At 37.7% G+C, this 23,146-nt stretch overlaps 1 protein-coding gene across 1 annotated transcript in view; it reads right to left on the bottom strand.

Moving 5' to 3' along the window:
- Positions 1-15,849, bottom strand: part of GRIK2 (glutamate ionotropic receptor kainate type subunit 2) — a 755,896-nt gene extending 740,047 nt beyond the window's left edge. The window contains exon 1 of the mRNA XM_088460433.1: positions 15,311-15,849. Coding sequence (XP_088316559.1) covers positions 15,311-15,440 — 130 coding nt within the window. The 5' untranslated portion in view covers positions 15,441-15,849. The remainder of the gene's footprint in view (positions 1-15,310) is intronic.
- Between the last annotated feature and the right edge of the window lie 7,297 nt (positions 15,850-23,146).

Genomic DNA, 23,146 nt, shown 5'->3' with positions numbered 1-23,146 from the left:
CCATTTATTAAGTGCTCCATTTAAACTAATTTCTTTAAACATACCTATTTAGGCCTGCTCTTTCTGTTCCTGAGTGAATTACATCTCTGGTTTTACCTTAAACTACCCAACCCAATCCATCCTTATGTCTCACCCAACCCTATCCATCCTTATGCCTACCACTTTACATTGTAAGCTTCTATATGGAGGATACTCTCTGCCATTGATGCATGTGTGCTGTAAAAATGTTAGTTTTGCATTTTTATGGAACTGGCTGTAATTGTCATAAATTGTACAGCACTTATGTTTGGAAATTGACAAGTGACAATAAAAATCATAATATGTGCAACTAATTTTGAATTTAGCATTATTTTTTTTCTATCTTAGTTCCCACCTCACACAGATTAGTTATATGAGTACATACTTCAGAAAGCTTAAGTATACGTCCTTGAAAGATTTTGGAATTGTATATCTCATTGTCAGAAGTTGTTACATGGCAGGTATGCAATGATAGATGGAAATTTTACTACTTAAAGAGTATGTAACAATATTTATGTTTTCCCTTTAACATACTCACCTGAATCCTGAAACTCTGTCAACACGCTCCCTCTAACTTGTCTTCTGAGACATGAGAACTATCTCTAATTTCCATGGATAATCCCAGGTTTTAAAGCGGTTTCTCCGGAAATGTCCCTTATTTCCATAATTGACAAATTGTACAAAAGGAATTCTGGGCTCCTGTAACATCCTGATTTCACCATGCATCTACTTAAGTTATATGTATCAATATCTTCACAAATAAAAAGTGTATTGAAAAACAGTGCCCATTTTTGTATAATACAATGTAAGTATCTTCACTACTGCAGTGTCCCAATTGTGAATTTTTGTAGCTCCTAAATGGTATAAAGTTATTGCCTTCACTGAGTCACAGTAAGAATTACTCACATGAACCCCAAAATCATTACCCAGTCAAGAAATTGAATGCTACAAATGTATGAGAAATGTTAACCATGTCTTTGATTTATTAAACTAAATAGATGAGCTGTGATAATCTTTTCTTACGTCTTAAAGCCAAAATGTCTTCCTACAGTTATCTAAGTAATCTGTACTGTGCTCTGAAACAATTCCCTAAACATATTGTAAATAATTTGCAACTGCATTTGGAGCACACAGGGAGATAAAGTGACTATAGTCAACAACCACAGGGGCTGACACTGAAAATTGTATGGTTCAGCCTTCCCAGAGAAAGTGCTGTTGTCACTCAGTAACAAGCTTGAGTAAAATGTTATTCATCCTGTCCTAGGCATTTTTACACAAATAAAAGAAAAAGGAATGCATCATTGGTATTCTAGAGGTACGGCAAGTTAAAAAAGCACAAATGCAAAACATATTTCTTTCTATTGCTAAATAAAAGTTTTCTGGCAGTTATATATTCTTGCTAAATGTTATTCTGTAGAAATATGCAAAAATGAGCAGTGCTGTCTATAAAGAAGACTATAACTGCTCTATCCTTACTGATTTTTTTCCACATCAACTAGGACAGACTGAATTGATCTGAACACTTTACATTATCTAAAGATAAAAAATGTTAATTTTTATTTTTTCTGAGAATGGAATGTGAACAATTTTAAATTAATATTGCATTAAAATATAATGATGTAGCAGTACAAAAAGAATCAAAGCACTTTGATTAAATTATTAGTTCCAAACGTACATACTGTATTTTCTAATACAAAATGGTACCTGTGAGCATTAAATTTGAAGATCCTGCAATATCTGGGTTCCTGTGGAGTCACATTTTTGTTCTTTAATTGCTATGGGGTAGAGATACTGTTAGGGGGTCTTGGAACTGACTCTCCCCTTCCCACTTCAAATGGCATTTTATGTTACCTTTTCTGCAGGTCTTAGCTCTAAGGACTCAGACAGTAGATGATGCGACCATGCTGAGGGCAATCTATTGTTGATGTCACATTGAGAGACTGATTTATTTGGTAATGATTTAATGCTTGCTAACTTACAATTGATTATGTGATATTTAGAGTATTTCCCATTCATTGTACATTGAGGTGTGAAGCAATTGTAGGCTTTCTAGGCCAAAAAGACTGCATTTTAAAAAGATACAAACTCAGATTACTCACAGAAGTTCCAAGACAAGACATTGCTAGAGGCACACTAATAAAACAAAAACACAAACACATTTCTTGGGAAACATTCTGCAAAAGATTTAATTGTCAAAACGGATGATTTTACCGGTATCATATTTATAAACAGCACAGAGATTTCTTTTACTCTGAACACCTAAAACTCGAAGCAAATGCAGAATATGCTTACGGCTCAGAATGTCTTTTTTTTTTAAGTAATACACATTCCTTACCACATGTCAGTTCATTTATAGGAAAACAGCAAGGTGTCTGCCTTGGGGACATTTCAAAAACTGCCAAGAAAGTATTTTTTTTTCTTTTGTACCTTTTTTTACTGTGTATATATTTTTGGAAATGTTGCTGTCTGCCTCTTAATTCATTTTGTCATTTCATATTTTTTCATTAATGCATGTATACAACTGTTTGTGAATGTCCAATACAATGCAGAATATTTTTGCACTGACACTATAAGGCTGGGTATACATTTAGATGACGGATCGGTCAGCAGACCGATCCGTCATCAGATCAATCGATTGATAAGCTATACACACGAATCAGCCACTTGATATACTTGGACTGACATCAAAACTGGGCAGGCATTTAAATGCCTGCCTAGTTGAAATGTCACTGTCGTCAGTCCCTTCAGCAAGTGTATGTTGGGACACCTGTACAGACATTTAGATGCACCAATATATCTTTCAAATATATCAGCATCGACTGGACGTCATTCACAGACATATGGGATGTACACACCCGCCAATTCACTCATGATATATTGCTTACCAATAGAACGAGCGATATATGTCACCAAATATGTACCCATCATTAGGGTTGTGTTTAGTGTTACTATAAGCCATAGGAGACTTGTGTCTAGAAGATACAGAGGAAGCGCTCTGTGCTCAATAAGATGCTGGACCTCTTAAAGCCAACTCAAAATTTCATCAAACCAGCATAAAAAAATTTGGCCAAACCAATTTTGAAAATATTGTTATTCCTTCTTTGGTTTTACCACCATGGTATATATTTTCTAATATTTAGTGATCTATGTACTAATAATTGCGGTACTGCCATGATTATTATGTATCTATATTGCCGGGGATATTTTGATATTTAATAAAAATATCCAGGCTATGTCTCCGCGAGTTATATCGCTGGCATTTAGGAGAAGTCTTTCACAGAAGTTAAAGACTTCCCCGGGGGAAGCTGCCACTGCGCATGCGCACAGCATCAGCTTGCAGGACTGGCCGGGGTCTGCAGGGGAGAGATCATAAGATCTCTATTCTGCACCTGGAGCCTCCATAGGCTTACAGTAGTTTACACCATCTGAAGATTGTGTAAACTACCAATGCTAAACTCCGAAAAGCTTTGCTTTTTGGAGTTTAGTACATAGGGGACAGATCGTAGTCCCCATTGACAATAAGGAGGACTGTGATCTGAAGCGCTCATTAGCTTTGCCAGAGATTTCTGCAAAATCTCCATCATTGTCCTATTAGTACATAAGAACAATACATAAAATTATGCAGAAACTGCAGTTTCATAATTTTATGTAAAAATCAGCCTGATACATAGTTGGAATTCAAAGTTCAAGTTTTAGTTTTGATAACTGCAGTTATAAAATAGTTAAATAATCCATAAAATGCACAGTTTTGACCATGTGCAAGTTGGATTAAGATGGCATAAGACTAATGATTATGTTTTTTTTACTAAATATAACTTTATTCCATTCGAACTGCATAAATTTCTTTGTTCCAGCTTAAGGTCAAATTCACTGTTTGCATTAAATCATTGTAAAAATACAGTACACAAAGTGACCTGTTTGACTTGCATGAATTTACCTCTAATCTAAATATTGAACATTGATTATGATTTTTTGAAGTTTAGAACCAGTTCAATGAAAGACTACCTTGTTGTGTACCTCTACAATGTGGCACAGGAAAAAGTAGCATGGTTAATGATTTAATTAATTTTAGGGAGTAGATCAGAATATATGTGCATTTATCAATTTGGTGGGATTTGGAACTAAAATTTGAATATAACTAGATTTAAAGAAGATCTCCAGTTTAAACATTAAATGCATCAATGGTTAGTATTTACTGTAAAATTTTATCTATTTGGGTGATCCAAAAATCTAGCCCTTAACAAAAACTCAACACTCCCAGCACACCTCTGCTATCTGCCTTATACAATGTAGTTGATGTCTCACCCATGTGATGACCTACTACAGAAGCTGCCAGAAAAGAATGGGGTGGAACAGCAGAGTCATTGAAGAACATGTTGGATCACTGGATTGCCACACCACAGGCAAGCTCAAATTGCCATTTTATTATTCTTAGTCCAAACCATCCTAAATAACTTGAAGTTATGAATGAAGTTATTCATTAATTTATTTATTGAAACAGAAAATATAAGCTTTTTAGTACTAGACAATAGCAGAACATACATATGATCAATAATTTATTTCCTAGAAACTTTTAATTCATAACACAATAATATGTTAAATGCTGATTGACTTTTACTAAGTATTAAATCAACTTGAGTAGGAAAAACAAGTTATTGTGTAGCATACACTGAAACGGCAAACCAGATTCATCACAAAAGTCAGTGACTTGAATGTCACTTACCCCTGAAGTGGAGTCAATAGGTAAATACTAGATTAACCTGAGGGCCTGATTCAGAGCCGCTCGTAAGCGGCCGCTCGTTCGCTCCGAGCGATGTTCGCACATCTGCGCATGCATATGGGTCATAATGCGCATGCGCCAACCAGTCAGTGTGGTCAGAAATCGAGCGCTCGCAAAATAGTGAGTGCCTGCTAATTTCAGTGACAGGATGAGGCGTTTGTGGGTGGTAACAGTGGAAGGTGCTTGAAAACGGGGAGTGGAAATCCGAAAGCAGGCGTGCCAAATGGTCAAAACAGGCGTTTTAAGGGTGTGCATAATTAACTAAGCAGCGTCAATTACCACGTCACTTTGTTGTTTCTTAGCCTGAACTGTTCACATGATTGCGGTAGGAAAATCCTACCACAAGCACTGCGAGCAGTTCAGATGCCTTTCGATGTACTCGATTAATCAAATAAATAGCGGAGATGACGTAGGATGCGAACGGCCAGGGGGCGTTTTTACAAGATAGCGAGCGCTTGTTTCATTCGCTCGCTCAGACATAGAGGCGTCAACAGACCGTAAAGAGCGAGCGCTCAATTTAAATAGCCGGCCCCATTTTCTGAATGAGCGAGCGCAAATAGCGTCTGGCTCTGAATCAGGCCCTGAGTTTCTACCAGTCTTCTTCTTCCACTTTACTTCTGTTTTAATCATATGGTGTTATCCTTTTTGAAACTGTTCTAATACACATTGATAGGATACTTATCAGCATTTCAGTACTGCATATTACAATATCCAACCAGAGTCTCTCATTGCTGGACACCTCTGAATAAATTGTTATATGTGACAAAGTAATATAATATTTCTGGTATAAATGAATCATTCTGTTACTGTGAAGTGTACAGTTTTCAAAACATTGCAAAGAAAATTCAGATTTAGCAGAGGTTATTACAGTGAACATTATGTCCTGGCGCACACTGTTTTTTTTGACAAGTAACTCAAACATCTTGAACTTTTCACAGCTAAACTAATCAGAGATATGTCATAAGGTAGCAAAAAATTCTTTACTCAATCCATAACCATGGTGCACCATTAATTGCAATACGCTACATTTTACTCCATCCGTAACATAATTACCATGCTTTGTTGCTCATCATAATCATCTTTAAAAAATCAAACACTTAATATGACCCAAATATCTAATTTAAGAAATTAGGTTAGCAAATATAACTTTGTGCCCTGACTGGTCAGAATAAAGTGTATAATGGAAAGATCACCTTGAAGAGTTTTGCAATTACCATGATATTTCATACACACATACATTTTTTTGCTAAGGTACTTAAGGTGGAACTAAGCATGATCAAGTACTGTATTTTGATATGTTGTAGAGAAGAGTAAATTGTTTTAACTTTCTTCCCATGTCAGAATATCATGGTAGTTAGAAAATAAATCAGAAGTTGCTCACAGCAGGTTGCTGAGTGATTCTGTATTTCTGTGAAGATCTGTCCCACTTTAGTCACCCACTTCAATCAATGAATAAACATCCATGTTAGCAACATTATATGCTGCAACATACATATTTTATTTCATATATTGAAGTTACACCACTTGAATAAATAGATTATCAGATCAAAACATTTCCTTTACTTAATGCAATTTTAGTTGTGCTCAGCACCACCTACCTTGGGAGAGTTCATCATTACAGCCAAAAGTTAGGTAAAATTAAGATACCAAAACTAATAAAGTCAGAACTCCCTTATAACTTCCCTTTCCCTTAATAAGTACTACATATGTTGAATTTTAAAATTAGCTGACCTTCAAATATGACCCTTCCACCTGGTACAAAATAATCTGCTCCCAAAGTTTTCATTTATCTTCCTATTTCAGAAAGCTGTACGGAATTAATTAAATTATTAAAATACCTTCTCAGCAATTAAATAATTCAGCCCAGATAATTGTGATACCACAGTAAATTGAGTTAGAGGTTTGGAACAGAGCATATGTACCATGTAAATGGGGTCATGCTAGAGGACCAGAGTGCCTAATACTTACTGATGTCTACTCATTGAAGAACTGAAATAACAGTATTTTTGTGTATGAAAAATAATTTGCATTATAACATGGACAAATGGAGAGAGAGAGAGAGAGAGAGAGTGAGAGAGAGAGAGAGAAAATGGATTTTACTTTGTCAATCCGGAGCCAGAATCCCGACACCAGTCACAATCCTGGTGGCAACATTCCGACTGCTGACCTCCCGATGGTAGGTGTTGGGGTTAGGGGGAGGGCTAGGCACTAAGGGGAGGGTTAGGGTTAGGCTGCAGGGGGGAGAGTTACATTTAGGCTGTGGGAGGGAGGGTTAGGTTAAGGCTGCGGTGGGGCAGGGTTAGATTTAGGCTGCGGGGAGGGTTGGTTAGGTTTAGGGGTAGGGTTGGCCTACTTAACGGTAGGTGTTGCATTGTAACCCAGTTGGGATGCTGGCATCAGGTTTCTGAGCACCTGGATCCTGAGCAACGGCACCCCATACCCAACCCGTTAAGTGATTTGGACTACAAGTTCCAGTGGACAGGTACTGATATCAATGACATATATGTACTCTCTACAGCACTGCATAAATTGGTGGCCATATATAAAGTAACACATCAGGTTTCACTGGAGTGCCGTTCTCTCCAGCTTCTCCAAATTCCACTTATGACACCTATGCAGAGTAATTGTGTTCACAAGCTGTAAGCAGAGGAGGATGGGTGTCAAGTGTACAGCCATATTGGTAGCTCGGGGTCACACTGTATTTCTGACATTCACATAAATGTCCATTAGTTAAACACATGCACATTCGGAAGTGTTAAACCCTCTTTTCGATGCAGGAGATACTCAGTGTAGACATTGGAGAATACTGTTTAGTTTATACCCAAGTGTAAAGGCGGGTATCCACTTGTAGATATACAAACGAGAGCACGATTACGACATTGCAATCGTGCTCTCGTTTGTATAGCTAGTGATGTGCCTAGACTGAACATTCACTCGTTCAGTCCCGGCACATCCCTCATCCCCGCACATGCTGAACCTGACAAGATCGTCAGGTTGACCAGCATGTACGGGTGATGTCGGATGTCAGAAGCTCCAGCGGTCAAGCGCATCGCTGGTCGCTACCGACCAAAACATGCCCGATGCATGCACGATGCATGCAAGATTTGCAAGCGATTGCACGATAACTATGTCGTTATCGTGCAATCGATTGACTAAATCGCTAAGTGGATACCCCCCTTTAGTTTGTGGATGTTGTCTGATGATAAGTATCCTACTTGCACATCAGCATTATTGTATTTCTTGTCTAATGCAAGCTGTGTCAGTTCATATTAGATTATGGATGATATAGCATTGCTGAGGTACAGAGAAGTCCCTACTATATAAAGTAACTAAATATGGCCTTCTTTCAAGTGAGGCATACCTGGTGGAGTAACTACAATAGTTGTGAAAATTGTCATTACTTCAGGGTCCTAGTGTGCTGTTCCACACAGTCACAATAACTAGACTCTTCTCTTACAGGCAGCCTCTGAGCCAATTAATAGGACCAGAACTAAAATGCTAATTGCTATTTGGGTAATGGCATTGCTTTTAGTCCTATTACTTGGCTCAGAGGTTGTCGTTAAAAGCAGAGATTCAGTGATAGTGACTATACAGAACAGCACACTAGGAAACTGAAGTAATAATACATTGCACAATTATTAACCACACATGTAATAATATTTTAATGGTAAAATATAAATGATTGACTAATGTTATTTTGACTCTGTTTGTTTCCAATACGCAACATTTTTTTAAAATATAAGTTAAATGATAGGAGTATAAACAAATAAGGTTATGTACAGTACAATGGTAAAATAATGTTTAAAAACACAACTTTTATACCAGTAAACACATACTGGTATTCACCAGACCGCCGATCCCTGAAACCTTAATAATACCGATTCCTCCTGGCCTCCTCCACCAGATCAGACCTTGTCACTACCTGGTCGCTGCTCAATGTATTTTATTTACCAACTTCATCAGGAGAAAACAAGATGCATTGAGCAGTACCAGGAAGTGACTTTGGAAACTTAGATGTACATGTTTACTGCTATTAAAGTTGTGTTTTATACATCATCTTATGATTGTACACCTCCTTATCTGCTTACTCCTAGATAATCTGAAGCCTAATGGAAAGAGGCGTGTTGTGTTTTAAAGGGGAGCTGCCACCTTACTGCTGATACTCCATCTGGGAAAAAGAAGTGGATATTTGAGAACTTTGGTCATATTGCGCTGGACATTTCTGAACATTTTAGGTTAAATGATTATTTATTTTGTTTAGGAACAAATTAATGTTTTGAGACTAGGGTAATGTCTTATTGCACAGATAGGGCATTCCACAGAGTGGGCATGGCTAATAGACACTGACAATTGTGCAGAAAGTTTAAAAGGTAGCACATCTACCTTTTAAAGGGAAAGGGAACAAAAATAGAAAAAATCAATAGATGGCTAATTTTTAGAGGTCAATTTAATTATCTCACTTCCGGATGTCTGTGTGGGATGTAGTAATTATCCTGACTGTCGGGATGCCAGTGCTCAGAATGCCGACACGGGAATTCCGACACCAGTCAGAATCCCAGGCGCCGACATTCCAATTGCCAGCATCCTGATTGCAAGTATTGGGGTTAGGGGAGAGGTTATGGTTAGGCACTAGGGGAGGGTTACAGTTTAGGCTGCAGGGGAGGGAGGTTAGGCACTATGGAGGAGGGTTAGGTTTAGTCTGCAAGGAGGGAAGGTTGGGGTTAGGGGAAGGAGACTATACTTACCTCCATCTGTTGGGATTGTGTCTCTATCGATATGTCAGCATTGGTTTTCTGACCGCCGGGTCCCAAGTGCTGGCATCCTGTACCCAACCTATCTGTAGAAATAGCTCCATACTTGCTGATTTATGTTTGTAGCCCAACAGGCAAGGGCGTAACTAGATATTTGAAGATTTGTAAGGTCCCCTATGTACCACCCAATGGTGGAAAAAGTATATAATACATGTAACTTTGACAAGAATGATGTGCCCCCGCTCAGCTCTAGGCCCCTTAGCACCTATACCCCTTGCACCTATGATAGTTATGCCCATGCCCTTAGGACTGCGCAGAAAAATCTGATAGTCCAGGGCGAGTTTGGGCTGGCATTTCTATAGTGTTTCAACAGCATTTTGCACCCCTGAATGCTAACTGAATTGACCCCTTAATATGTGGTCCACTATATCTAGCTATATTTAAATACATTTGTGCCCTGAATGTTCCTAAACAAATACTTATATTAATAGCTAATGTATTAAGCATTGTAAAAGTTGAGAAAGTGACAATGTTTCACTATTCTTCTAATATTGTCAATAGATTCCAAGAAAATGATACATTCTCAAACTATATGTTATATTGATTCCACAAAATGACTAAATAAAATACAGAGAATGATACTGAGATTCCAGGTTTTACCAATTTCCAGATCTCCATAAATAGTTCACATGCAGTTTTCAAGTATCACTACTGCTTTATTACTGTTTATTGGTGAAATATTTGCCAGGTGTAAGTGCCCATTACAGTCTAGCTCACAAATGCTATATTTAGGTCTTGTCTGTGATTACAGGAAGAAGAAAATAAGAGGATAGAAAGACTAACAGGCCTGTTATGTGTCACTGATGCCTACACGGGTGGTGTCTTAGTGAATTTACTTAATGACATGGTGATGCAATATGCCCTCTATCCCATGTAATGTATCGTATATTTAATGAGAGGATAGAAAGTGATCTTGTGTCTGTAGCTGACAGGACTCTTTAGTACAACGTTCATCCCATTACTGTGTGCACAATTTCAGAGATTGCCATCCACAGGTAGGGGAAAAGACGAGCACAATGTAGGGTAAACAGTAAAAGCTATGTTTGCCATTCTGCAAATTGATTATGGAAAACGTAGGTAATAGGATGATAAGAGTGGTTCAAAATAAATGAAATATGTGTTTAGTGTAAAATAAAAAGCATTACATTTAATTGCTGTTGTTGACAGTAGTCACCATCTTTCTTATTTTCTATCTCCTAATACACCAGTCTGTTCTAAAAAATAAAGTAATACATAACATGGTTACATTAATAAAAACCTTATTATTCTGTATAATTGTGCTTGTTGTTATTCTTAAATCCCTTGTGTTCTAGAAACTATGTGCTGAAGGAAGCTTACTTACCCTACATTAAATCTTGATAATGTAATAATGAGTCTTTTAAAGGGATAATAATTTTAATTCCCCTATCTGCAGCTATAAAGATTGTATACAGCTAATCCAGTTTGCCCTTTCAATTAAACTTGTTCAGCGTGTTCTATTTAGTCAGCACCTGAATGGGCCATTAAAATTCTTGGTCTGTAAGAGTTGTATGCTGTTCACTGTTGTTTTTAAATTCTATTAAATCCAAATAGTCTTTATCACCCCATGACCACTGTGACTTCAATCAGCCAATTTAATTACCTTACAAAAGTGTCAGTGGAAAAAAAGCTAAGAAAAACAGGAAGGAATGTGACGTTATCAAATTGAAATCTTTCTCTCCAGTGTTTAATCTGGACCAGTCAATAAAAATGCTCCTCAACTCTTCCCTTCAAGGGATATTTAACCTCACGTTCCTTCCAAGGTTTTTTATATGCTTGAAAGTTCTTGAGCTGATGAACATGGATGTCCCTTTGGCTTATTATCAATCATGCACGATTTGATATAACATTGATGCACTGATGGACATCAGCTTGTATTAGAAGAGGGATATGACTGCATAAATGGTGACTTTGGAGAGAGAGAAAAACATAGAACTAGGCTTTAAAAGTGTACCACAAAATTGCTTATACCACACTAGTCAATAAGTGTCATCAAAATGCCAATGTTTTAAAATAATGAATGTTTTACTATGTAGTGTTCAGTTGAACGTGTACTCTTAAGCAAATCATTACTGTGGATTTGATTCAGAGTAAGTCTACCATGACTTACGAAGCATTATTTGAATCTGGGTCTTATTATTCATTATTATAATAAACTCAAACATTTATTATTACATTGTCTACTGAGAAGATAGATCAAAGGACAGATAGATAGATAGATAGATAGATAGATAGATAGATAGATAGATAGATAGATAGATAGATAGATATTGTATTCTTTCAATTTATTATATAAGTATGAGTGCTGTACATGGTGATGGATAGATAGATAGATAGATAGATAGATAGATAGATAGATAGATAGATAGATAGATATTGTATTCTTTCAATTTATTATATAAGTATGAGTGCTGTACATGGTGATGGATAGAGAGATAGATAGATAGATAGATAGATAGATAGATAGATAGATAGATAGATATTGTATACACATACATACCCGTACATATATACATACACCTCATTATGTATAAATATATTACTGAACATCCTCTGCCGTAGTAAAAAGGATTACAGCTTTGTGCTGTAGTATAACCTATGAAATTCGCTGTTAATATCTCTATTTATATAACCTTACTGCTGTTCAAAATAAAAAAAAAGGAAATTCAAAAAACAATGATCGCTCGTGTCTGGGTACATGTGGCTTCCTTCTCTTCTTCCACCGGCCTTACATGCATAACCTTGTTAGAATACGAATTTGAACCATAATATATCACATCTATAAGTCCCGGTTTTTACTAGAATGCAGCAGGTAGATATATGATAGCTGTCATTTTCCAAAAACTTTGCTACTGCAATGTGTCAGGTGTGACTAAATGGCATTAGTCTTGAGTTCGAAGTGAGCACAACTGTTTTTTAAATGTCTTTTTTTTTTGCGGGGAAAGCTTGAATTGCTTCAGCCAAACTGCATCATAATAGCAATTCTTCGATAATGGTGGGTGAAAAATCTGAGATAGAGCGCTGTAACCCCTGCCAGTTATTTTTCTGTGCCATCCTGCCTCAAGTGAATAACAGTGTGTGAATCGTTGGCATGCATGCACGACTGACACCAGGTTGCATCAGGCTAGCACTGGCAAAGTAGTGATTTTATGACTAATAGCATATGCAAAAAATACAGCATCCGTGATTAGATACAGTGTAACTGTACTAAATTCTGCATGGTGCCATGAGTTCTCAGGTAATAATGCAACCGGCGTAAGTGGAAAATAGACACCTACTGTACTTAAAAACAATGTATTTGATTTTCTTTCCAGTTATGACTTATGACATATATACTACCTATGTACTTAAATATGTTCATCATAATACAGAAATAAACATGGTCGGGTAGGAAGACGGTGGATCGTCGTCTTTAACTTGTCTTTATATGTGCTGTCACTTCCATTTACAATACATGTACTGTATGGCTCCACCATTCACACACTTTTCAATAACTTTCCATTCATTTGACTAGATAGTCATAACATAGGGTTGGGTGTGTGCTGTTCCTTAGTCATGGTGGTAATAAGGAAAGAAGAGGAAGCAAGACTCTATACTAGATATGTAAAGCGGGGTTACAGGGAATGGGAGCTGGGATTATACTGGCATGGTTGGCTTGCACAGGAGCTGAAAGCACAGCAATTGTTTAAGGACTCGTCTGTTGCCATAGTGCTGCAGGCAGAGGCAGAAATCATCGGCTAGTTCTCTTTGAAGACTCTCTTCAGACAACTCTTGACCTCAGCCTTGCAGAAGGGAACATGGGACTGCGCACTACTATTGTTATTAATATTGTTTAACGTTCTGTAAAAAAATGAATGGTCCTTTGTTTCATAAAAGGGCAACGATGTGGGAAAACATGTCACCGTGATGACTGAGTCACATCCGCAAGCCATCTGTCATGGCCAAAAAACAAGGCAATGTCGGAGGGAAATAGCCTATAAAACTCCCAATGTTAACAGAGAATAAATATTCCCTAGCGTTGTGGTACAGTAGACAAGGTTCATCGTTACTACAATACACAGTACCGGGACCGTAGATAGGTCTGCTCCATCCATGCACCGGATTTATCCAGGCATATTGTCTTATTTCCAGTAATGACGTGTGGCAATAGGAAACTGATCTGGTTTTCCCTTTCAATGAAGATTGTATTACTTCATATTGTTGTTTTACTTGACAGCACGATTACTTATGCTGCATGTGATTTATAGAAGACGAGGGTTTTTTTTTCTGTACTTCCTAATCAGTAGAACTGCCCCATTGGGTGTTGGAAGAGTAGAAGAGTGTTGCTAGCAAGTGATTGCTTTAATGGATGAGTGACAATGTGAATTGTGTTGCATGTCACGGTATTATTACAAAAACATATTTAGCTGCTGCATTGATTCTATTGTAATACACCGGTTATTTTCCCACCGTGCAAAGCTTTCAAGCAATGATATATGAACCTGTGTATATGCTTCCAGGGAAACAAGCATTCCTGGAGATGGTTGCTACTAGCAACGTGCCTCAAGCACCACCTTAAACCAGATGGCGGCAGAGGAAAGTCACACTAGAATTCAGCACGATAGATTAATAGCAGTCCTGTGTCTTCTTCAGCATCTTGAAATTTTATATTTCACGCAAATGCATCACTATTCTTAGTCAGCTATCCATCATAATGTCACTACAAACAATGGAGCAGAAAAAAACTTGGAAGAGATTTTAACCCCTAAGAAATAGCAAGGCATACATCGGACGTGTCCTGCTTTACAAACTACAGTGGGATCTATTTGCACCTATCAGTCAATTGATGATCAGGAATGCTCAATATATTCTGCAATATGACTGTCAGAGGCACCTGTTCGGCAGCGTAGAGTATTGTAGTTCTGTCCAACTAAAGTTTCCCCAGACTTCACAAGTAGACGGAATGAGTTTGCTTGGTTGTAGGTGTACCCCAAAAATACAAGATTGGTATACACAGTTTATTACACATAACACTTTATTACACCACTATGCCGAGATCTCTGAGCAGTATAGAGTGTGGAACGTTCTATGCACAGGACAAGGAAATGTGCCTCTACATCCAACTCACATCAGAGTTTTTTCTTCTGTCCACAAGTCTAAAATGAGTGAAACTGCAACTTACTCTACTATGAGAGGTCATAAAAGGCATTTATAGCATTATAGAGCAAACCTGGTCCCCATAAACATCTTATAGGAAAAGTAAACAGCTTGCAGAGTTCATAAGAAATACTATTATTGACATTTTTATGTGACTGTTGACTAGTAGTAACTCCCCTTTGGCATTCAGTACACAATTAATTTCCCCATTGTACAAAATACACAGAAATAAAAGCATTAGGTGACTAACACGTTACAAAACACACTGAAACAATGCCCCACATACTGTAAGCTACAGTGACACATTCCTATTATGTTCATCAATATCACAGATATGTAGGTGTTTCATCCAGCGGTCTGCAGTGACAACAATCTATTTCTGCAGACATCAGAAATACAGTATATCAGTGTGTTTTCATTGTGGATAGCAGATCTCACACAGACCTAGTTGCAATGATCCCACCTAAAACATGCTAGCAGCCATCTGTGTATTGTTTTCCATGCTCACGTTTAATGCATAGCAAAGTACAGTAAAGGTAAATCTTACCAAATCGTAAAACATGTGTCGTCCCTTGAGTATACCCAATCCAAAACAAGCACGCGACGAATCTTAGGGTGCACCTGAAGAATGAATGAGTTAGAAAGGGGGAAATAATCTTCATGGTTCCAATGTACATCCGCACGTTTCCTTCCCCCTATACAGCGTCAGGTTCCCCGGTAGGGTAAGAATGAAAGGACATAGACTGATGGCCCTCAGAAACGATCACGGCATGGTCACAGAGACATGAGCGAGGAGGATCCGCTTCCCAAACCCATTAGCAATCCCTGCATGTTCTTCATTCACTGCGCCAAGGAGCAACCTTCAACTGCAAGGAATGGTGGGACATCCATGTTAGTCAGAGGGGGGAGAATCCTTCAGAAATCCAAACGCATATGTCCATCCCGGTGAGCCTGGAAGGGATGAAGGGGGAGGGAAGGCAATCAATAGATAATCCAGCTCGGAAAAATCGCTGAGCTATGGTAGCATAGGGGAAGTCTGTGTGCAAAAGCGATTTACTGGTAAAAGGGTTTGCTGTTTTCCCTTTCTGCTGCACTGCTGCACAGCTTCTGACGTGCAGCCAAGATTAAGTGAGAGAAATTGAGATAGCTCCACTCTTTTAAGGCTGCCAGCCAGACAGCCTTCCCCAATTTGTATTAGCAACTGATCTGATATCCCCGTGCTGAAAAGCTGTTTGGTTTTATTCATGGGTAGAGTGCATTCATTTCCCAGCTAGATTTCTCATAACATTGACACATATGGTTGTGCAGCCCATGTAAAATCAATGCATGGATATCACTAAGCGACTGGAAAGCTGCTGTAAGTCAGCTCAGCTCTGGTGCTGAAAATTAGGAAGTTTGAGATGTGACAGTAGTTTTAGATACAATGTTGCAGGTTATCACAAGGACTGAGCATTCTTTCCCTAGTTGGCTACCTTCCTAGATGAGTGAGTTAACCCCTTCATTGAAACAGAAATATGGAACTCAATGCATCGTAATCGGCTATTGGCCACTCAGCAGACAATAGGTTAAAGTCCCAGTAAACGCTCCCTTTATATTTATAAACTCTGATTTAATTTAGCGGTAAATGCAGTACCATTATGAAACAGAGCTAAACTTTAACACTAATGATTACTGTCATCTGGAACCTTTACGCAATTTTACACCTACACATGTATGTTATTAGCGCAACAGCTGACATCCGGATTCACATTTTAACCATGGCAAAGGGCTTAAGTAATGTAACAAGCACAGTTCGAGTAACAATTTGGTAATATTATGTGTGGAAATTGCAGTTCTTGTAAGTAAAGAGATCCAGAAGCCTATTTGGATTAAATGTATGATTTATCTTTAAAATGCTTTGATTATTCAACATCACATAATATATAAAGTGTGTTATTAGAACAATATTGCTATTTGACAGCTGTAGAAGAAAATATGTGGTGTGGTTGGGGGGATGGGGTAGGTTGTTACAAAGCATGGATGGAAATAAGATCACTATCTTTCACTGTAAGTTTATTATTAAAAAAAACACACTTGCACTTTTATCATATTCACTTCGCAGCTCAGGCATATTTTAGTCTGGCAAAAATGGCTATATTGCTAGTCTGGTCACAAAACTGATGCCCAGCATTATAGACCTAGAATATATAGAGCTTGTATAGTGTTATGTGTTGTTTATAGTGTCATGTCATTAGACTGCACCTTAATGCTTCATAACTGAATCAGATTGTATGTATTTGAGCCAAACAGACTATCAATATCAATAGTCCTTTCTCTAATTATTCAGCCCCATTTCCCTTTTAAATGGAGATATGAATGCAGTGTCAAATCAGGTATCATAAATGGTCAGTTCTAAAATCTGTAGGATATCTGGAGGCAAATCTGTCAAATGTCTTGGCAAATCTAACACTCTGTATAAGAAGAGCACAGTCCATAAAAATCAAGGACATCTAGCGACTCCTTCAGTTCATACGTATAACTCTTTAAAAATATACAGGTCAGTAAACACTTTGTTTCATTTTAAATGTTGAACCGTTTTATCTGCCAATAGGTGCGACTATAAAACAATTGGGTTTGATGATGTGCTAGAAGTATTATAGCCTGAGTAGTGCCATATTATACATATAAACAGTATTGCACTGTAACTGTCATATGCTTCAGATGCAAGTAGAATAGGATTCCCTGGTGTTTGATTCTTACTTAGTTATGACTAAATATAGCTTCTTTGCTTTAGTTTTCAAGTAATTGTTACCTGAAAATTGTTAAAAATGTTTAAAAATGCCACAACACAGCTTGTGAATATATCCTCACAGAGGATTATACACATTAACTATCAAACAACTGGCTTCAGCACCACCAAAATCTCGTTCACGTCTTTCTACCATAAACATTTTGAGGGCAGTTTTAAAGAATGGCAACTGTCAAACAGCCTGAATGTGAGTTGCTGTAGTGCTAGTGAATAGGATTGGGAACGGTGGATATAGAAGTGCCTTTCAGCACCAAGGAGAGCACCGCTATGGTACTCTGTTTATAGTACAATGTATTGCATAGCTGTCAGCACAGCTGCATGTACGTACTGTATACTGCCGATCACAATCACTCTCTTTTCTGGTATGATTTCAATTAGCAGTCAAATCCAAGCTTCAAATCTGTAGATGGTGATTTTATGTGTAACAACCAGTTTCTTTGTAGGCCCCAGTTCACACCTCGCAAGGAAGGCATGGAAAGGACATTTCGCCATATATATACAGTACTTCAAAATATTGTAGTGAACACGCCCCTACAACTTATCTGAACAGAGCTGATTTGAACTGTGTTGAATTGTTCGACCACATCATTATAGACGATACTTTGAGAAGAGCAAAACATATAATTCCATTCCATCTCAGTAAGATTATTTTACTATTGATATGCTATACTTGCAAGAAACGTACTTTATTACTTTTGGATCCATGCAAATATGTTTGAGACTGAATAGTGGCAAGTGTTCTGCAGAAAGAACAACATGTGCAAATAACCCAGCTAGGGGAAATCAGTGGTTGGGTATCATGAGCAAATTATTAATCAATCAAATTGAGTTTATGTGTCCATGATTGCTAATGTCTGTTTTAGTGTAAGGCAAAACAATTAAGCATATGGAACAATGGATAGTGTTCCTACAGAACAGCTACAGTACCAAATCAAATTCAACTAGTGTGTGAGCCAATTGAAAGATATATGCAGCATAAACAGCTTGTCTTTGTAAAAAAAGCAAAAACAAAGCGCCTTTGTCATATTGTTTAGGCAGATGGAGTGATGGAATCATGCATCTGAGGTGGACATTGGATGGATTGCCATGATCTGTGGCCTTTTAAATACTTATACTTATAATGTGATTCCCATATACCATTCTGTAAGCATAATGATAAATGTCCACACAATCAACTACAGTAAGCATCGACGTTACATTACATATATTGTCATCAGTTTCAAACCATTAGCCATAAAGTGGTGGACAATACCCCCCAAACAAAATATATATTTATATAAATTAAATAATTAAACATTACCCAAATTGTCTAAAGTGGATGGATACCCCCAATGGGCCCTATTATCTAATGCACTCTTCTGGAAGTTTGGCAGCTGTGGGTCATGCCTGGCTGAATATAATAGCATCACATGAGCGGATATGAGCTGAATATATATTGTACTTAAACCCTCTTATGCCCTCTTAACATCACTGCTCCTTAGGCTCCTAACACAATGCACTAAATACTCTGCCAGTAATATTATACATGTGGGTGATATATATCCCACGTTCTTTATATATAGTAATGACAGTTCCTATTCTCCCTGGATCAGCACAGGGCTCAGCACATGTATGATTATTATTGACCGTAGTCCTGAATTTTGTAAGGAATTTGTATAATTCTCTATTGAGTCTATATGCAGGGTCTATCAGTAAAGCTCAGTGTAACTTAAGATAAAATATATTTTCTTCCAGTTTCAGGGGATGACCTCAAACCTTCAGCAAAGACCTTAAACTGAAGTTCATTTATTTGATTGATAATTGCATATATAAACACTGATCATAACCTATCCTTTAACATCTATGCTGTATGCGTTTTGCATCTGCCCATTTTACACAAGAGTCAGAGGCAGTGTCTGACTGTGTCTACACACATGTAAAATTGAACAGGTTTGGGCTACATTCACACTGGCCTTAAAATTATATATCTAAGATACATTTCCATCTCAAGTTAAGTACATGGAAATAGCTGTTGGTAGTAACATGTATTATACTAAATAAGCAGTTTATATTTGCTCTACTGTAGAGTGTTTATCGTGTAATACTCTGCAGTGTTTATTTTAATGCTTGTTCCATTTCAGTGATTCTGACATAAGTGAATGTAGCTTGGAAATTATATTCATCGCAATGTGGGCACATTGGAAATGCAAAGAGGTGCTGTTAGGAAAAAGTTACATATGGGTTTGGCTTGGACATGATATTACAGCGTTTAAAATACAGGTTGAACGCATTGGTAAACGCATATTAAACGCATATATAAACTCATTGTTTTGACTTGTGTATTGCACATGCCATGGAGTACATAGCCATCATTTGAGGATCACAATAGCATTGATTTGTATTCGGACTGATCTGCATAGGTGGGTATGGACCTCTACTTTGTTTCATAACCTATAAATATCTAGATGTGATTTTCTATACTACCTTGGTTATTGCATTAATGTGTCAACAAATTATGAAATTACAAAATCGTATTAGATTCTACAATCCTTGTCTTTCTTTCTAAATGTGTTACTATATTATTTAGTCACATTTTACACGAGGCAAACTCATGTCATACGATTGAGTGCCTGGTATAGGAAAATAATGGCACAAACAACATTTATGTATCGCTGTTTTTTAATGGTTATGAATGACTCTTTCCTACTGTATTTATTTGAGGAAAGATTCTCATTGTAGGTTTGCTGTGCAATTAACATTTACACCTTGCTATACTCTACTATAACTCTGATCTGCTGACGTGAGGACTGAGAACAAGAGAGAGGAGAGCTTTGATAGGTTATTAAAATACAAAATCTATGTGCAGTAATCATCATCAATAGATCAAAAAGTCTGCATTAAACAAAGCAGTCACTACATAGTTTGGATTGATGTAGGTATTAATATATCAGCTGTTATCAGTTCCGGTTTATCAATTTCACCCAGGCCTTAAACCCATTTACTCCCACAAAACATACAGTCTGGGATTTCCTCTGCTTCCTATTAGCTCACTGTATTTCTGATGTATAACCTCGTCTCTGACATGTTGATGATTAATGACAATTTAAGACGGTAATTAATGTTTCGCTGCTAAGAAATCTTGAATTCTAATTAAAGATCTGTCCCTACGATAGATTTACTGTTCTGGTCAATTCCAGACCTCTTGTGGATATCCTTGGGAAATAGAGAATATGAATTACTATTCCCAAACAAAAAAAAGTTCAATTTCAAGTGCCCCCCCTTTTTTTAAGGGGGATTGGGGGGAGTGGGTGAGTACAAAAACAACCACTACACTGTTCTATTACATATACTGTAGGGCAGATGGCATAGGACAGTACGTTTAACGACACCCATAAAGACATGCATTATAAGAATTAAAACTGGATAAATACTGCACAAAGCATTGTGTGTGTGTGTGTGTTTGTTTGTGTGTAAAAAGCCAAAACCAATGCAATGATGCATACAAAGAGCACAATATGTGTACGCACTAACAATGGGTCACATAGTGCATGGTATGAATGCTTTGGAACGATATTCTGTTGTACTGTATTCTCCTAAAGTTATTCTGTGACTCTCAGTTCAAGATTTTAAAAGAAAAGCACAGCTGGGAGAACCAAGGGGTCCCTAAACATTAATAAGAAAGCCAGTCTGACAAATAATGATAAATGCTTTGTCTGATATAGCAGAAGAGCAAGAGAATAATCTGACCCCAGGTTGTTTAAACAGTTAATACACACTTTCACCTGTGCCATTAAAACTCCAAATGACATGCCCAGTGATCCAAGTGAGATGGAAAGAGGGAGGAGTCTCTGGGGCTATTGTCAAGTCCGACGACTCCCTCCACCCTGTTGTTACAATCGTTATTGCACACTTGACAGCGCTGGCATATATATAGAAGCAAGGGCACCTCGCAAAGAACTCTTACCTTATAAAAGTAAGCTGATCTCTGGGCGTCTGGCTGCCGGAGAACACACAAGCGGGAAGCGAGAGAGGACCACCTTGCCTGGGACCTCAGCACCTCTAACAGATCACAGTAACGTTAGAATAAAGAGTCCCGAGATGTGGACGGGGAGACACTCCCACTGTTGCAAGCGATGCCCAGCAGTACTGAGGAATATCTGCTTCTTGCTTATGTGTTGTGCTACACAACATGTAAGAGCTGCGTTGCAAGTACCAAACATAAATAGGGTTATATCCATATTACATCGCCGTATGCTACTGTATAATATGGTCATAAACCACTTATATTTGCATAAAGGACAAGCTAATGATTAAATCTGTGAATAAAATACGTCCTACGTATTATTCTGCATCGGAGCATGATCTAATCTTAAAATATTATGGAGTACAATATACGTCAAATATAATATACAATAGATCATTCGGCTTGTAGGACTTACAAAAGAGACACAATGCAATTTAAGCAACAAGAGACTCATGCCTTTTTTATTTGTTTGTTTTAAGAGCAAAGATACATATATTGCAATTTGTGACAGTGCCAGTAGCAAACAGCTATAACACTGGGTTGAACCCTCCAGGTTACTCTGGGAAAATCACTAATTGAACTCTTCTCCATTACAGCACTGACAAGCGAAAAACGGTGTGTATTATTGCTAATAAATAATTCTCAGTTTGCTTTACAGTTTTGTTTAAATCACACAGCTTTTAATTTTGCTAACAACTTAAACATGCTCAGATAAACAGAGCTCATTATAATGATGGTTGTGTGTTATTATGAATGGTATGCTGGTAAAAGGCATCTAGAGTAAATGGAGAAAGTTTCAAGGGAATAAAATGCACATCTTCAAAATCACAACAGCCTCCCGGAGGGATTTCTGAGAGTGCACTCAGGCATTGAAAATGTAATCAGGAGGCACGTATTTGTGATTTAGTGTACAAAGCATGTAATATTATTATTATTATTATTATTATTATTATCCTTTATTTATATGGCGCCACAAGTGTTCCGCAGCGCCTTACATAGTACATAGAACTAATAAGTGAACAAGAAACAAGTAACTTACAGTACATTACAGTGCAGGACAGGGACACAACTTATATACATTGCTGAAATAGTGATTAAAGCACTCACAATAAGCTGCCGGGAGTTGGCGGTCCCGTGTTAGGTGCCCTAATGGGGAGTAGAGAGTAGAAGAAAATGTAAAGAGAAGCACATGAGGGAAGAGGTCCCTGCTCATGAGAGCTTACATTCTAAGGGGAGGGGCAGACAGACAGGCGTGACACAGAAGGGGAAGATAGGAAGGAAAGAGCATGAGGTGGGTTAGGAGGAGTGCTGGAAGGCCTTGATGAAGTAGTGGGTCTTGAGAGCCCGTTTGAAGATTTGTAGAGAGGTGGAGAGTCTGATAGGGAGAGGGAGAGCAATATTCAAGCACAGCTTTCATATCTGGGAACAGTGTGTAAAAATTCATGTATTGTACTTGACAAGAGAATACACATGTTATACGTAGGTAAATGTAAATCCAGGGTCTGTATATATCAGTTAAGCTTGTTAGTCTAACTTCATAACAACTTCATAACAATATCTGATCTCATAATTACAGGCATCAAATATGGGTA

The sequence above is a fragment of the Taudactylus pleione genome, unplaced genomic scaffold (genome assembly GCF_031769625.1).
Source record: "Taudactylus pleione unplaced genomic scaffold, aTauple2 ptg000046l, whole genome shotgun sequence".
Classification (NCBI taxonomy): Eukaryota; Metazoa; Chordata; class Amphibia; order Anura; family Myobatrachidae; genus Taudactylus; species Taudactylus pleione.
Note: the sequence above shows the minus strand (reverse complement) of the source record. Positions and strands in the feature narration are given on the sequence as shown.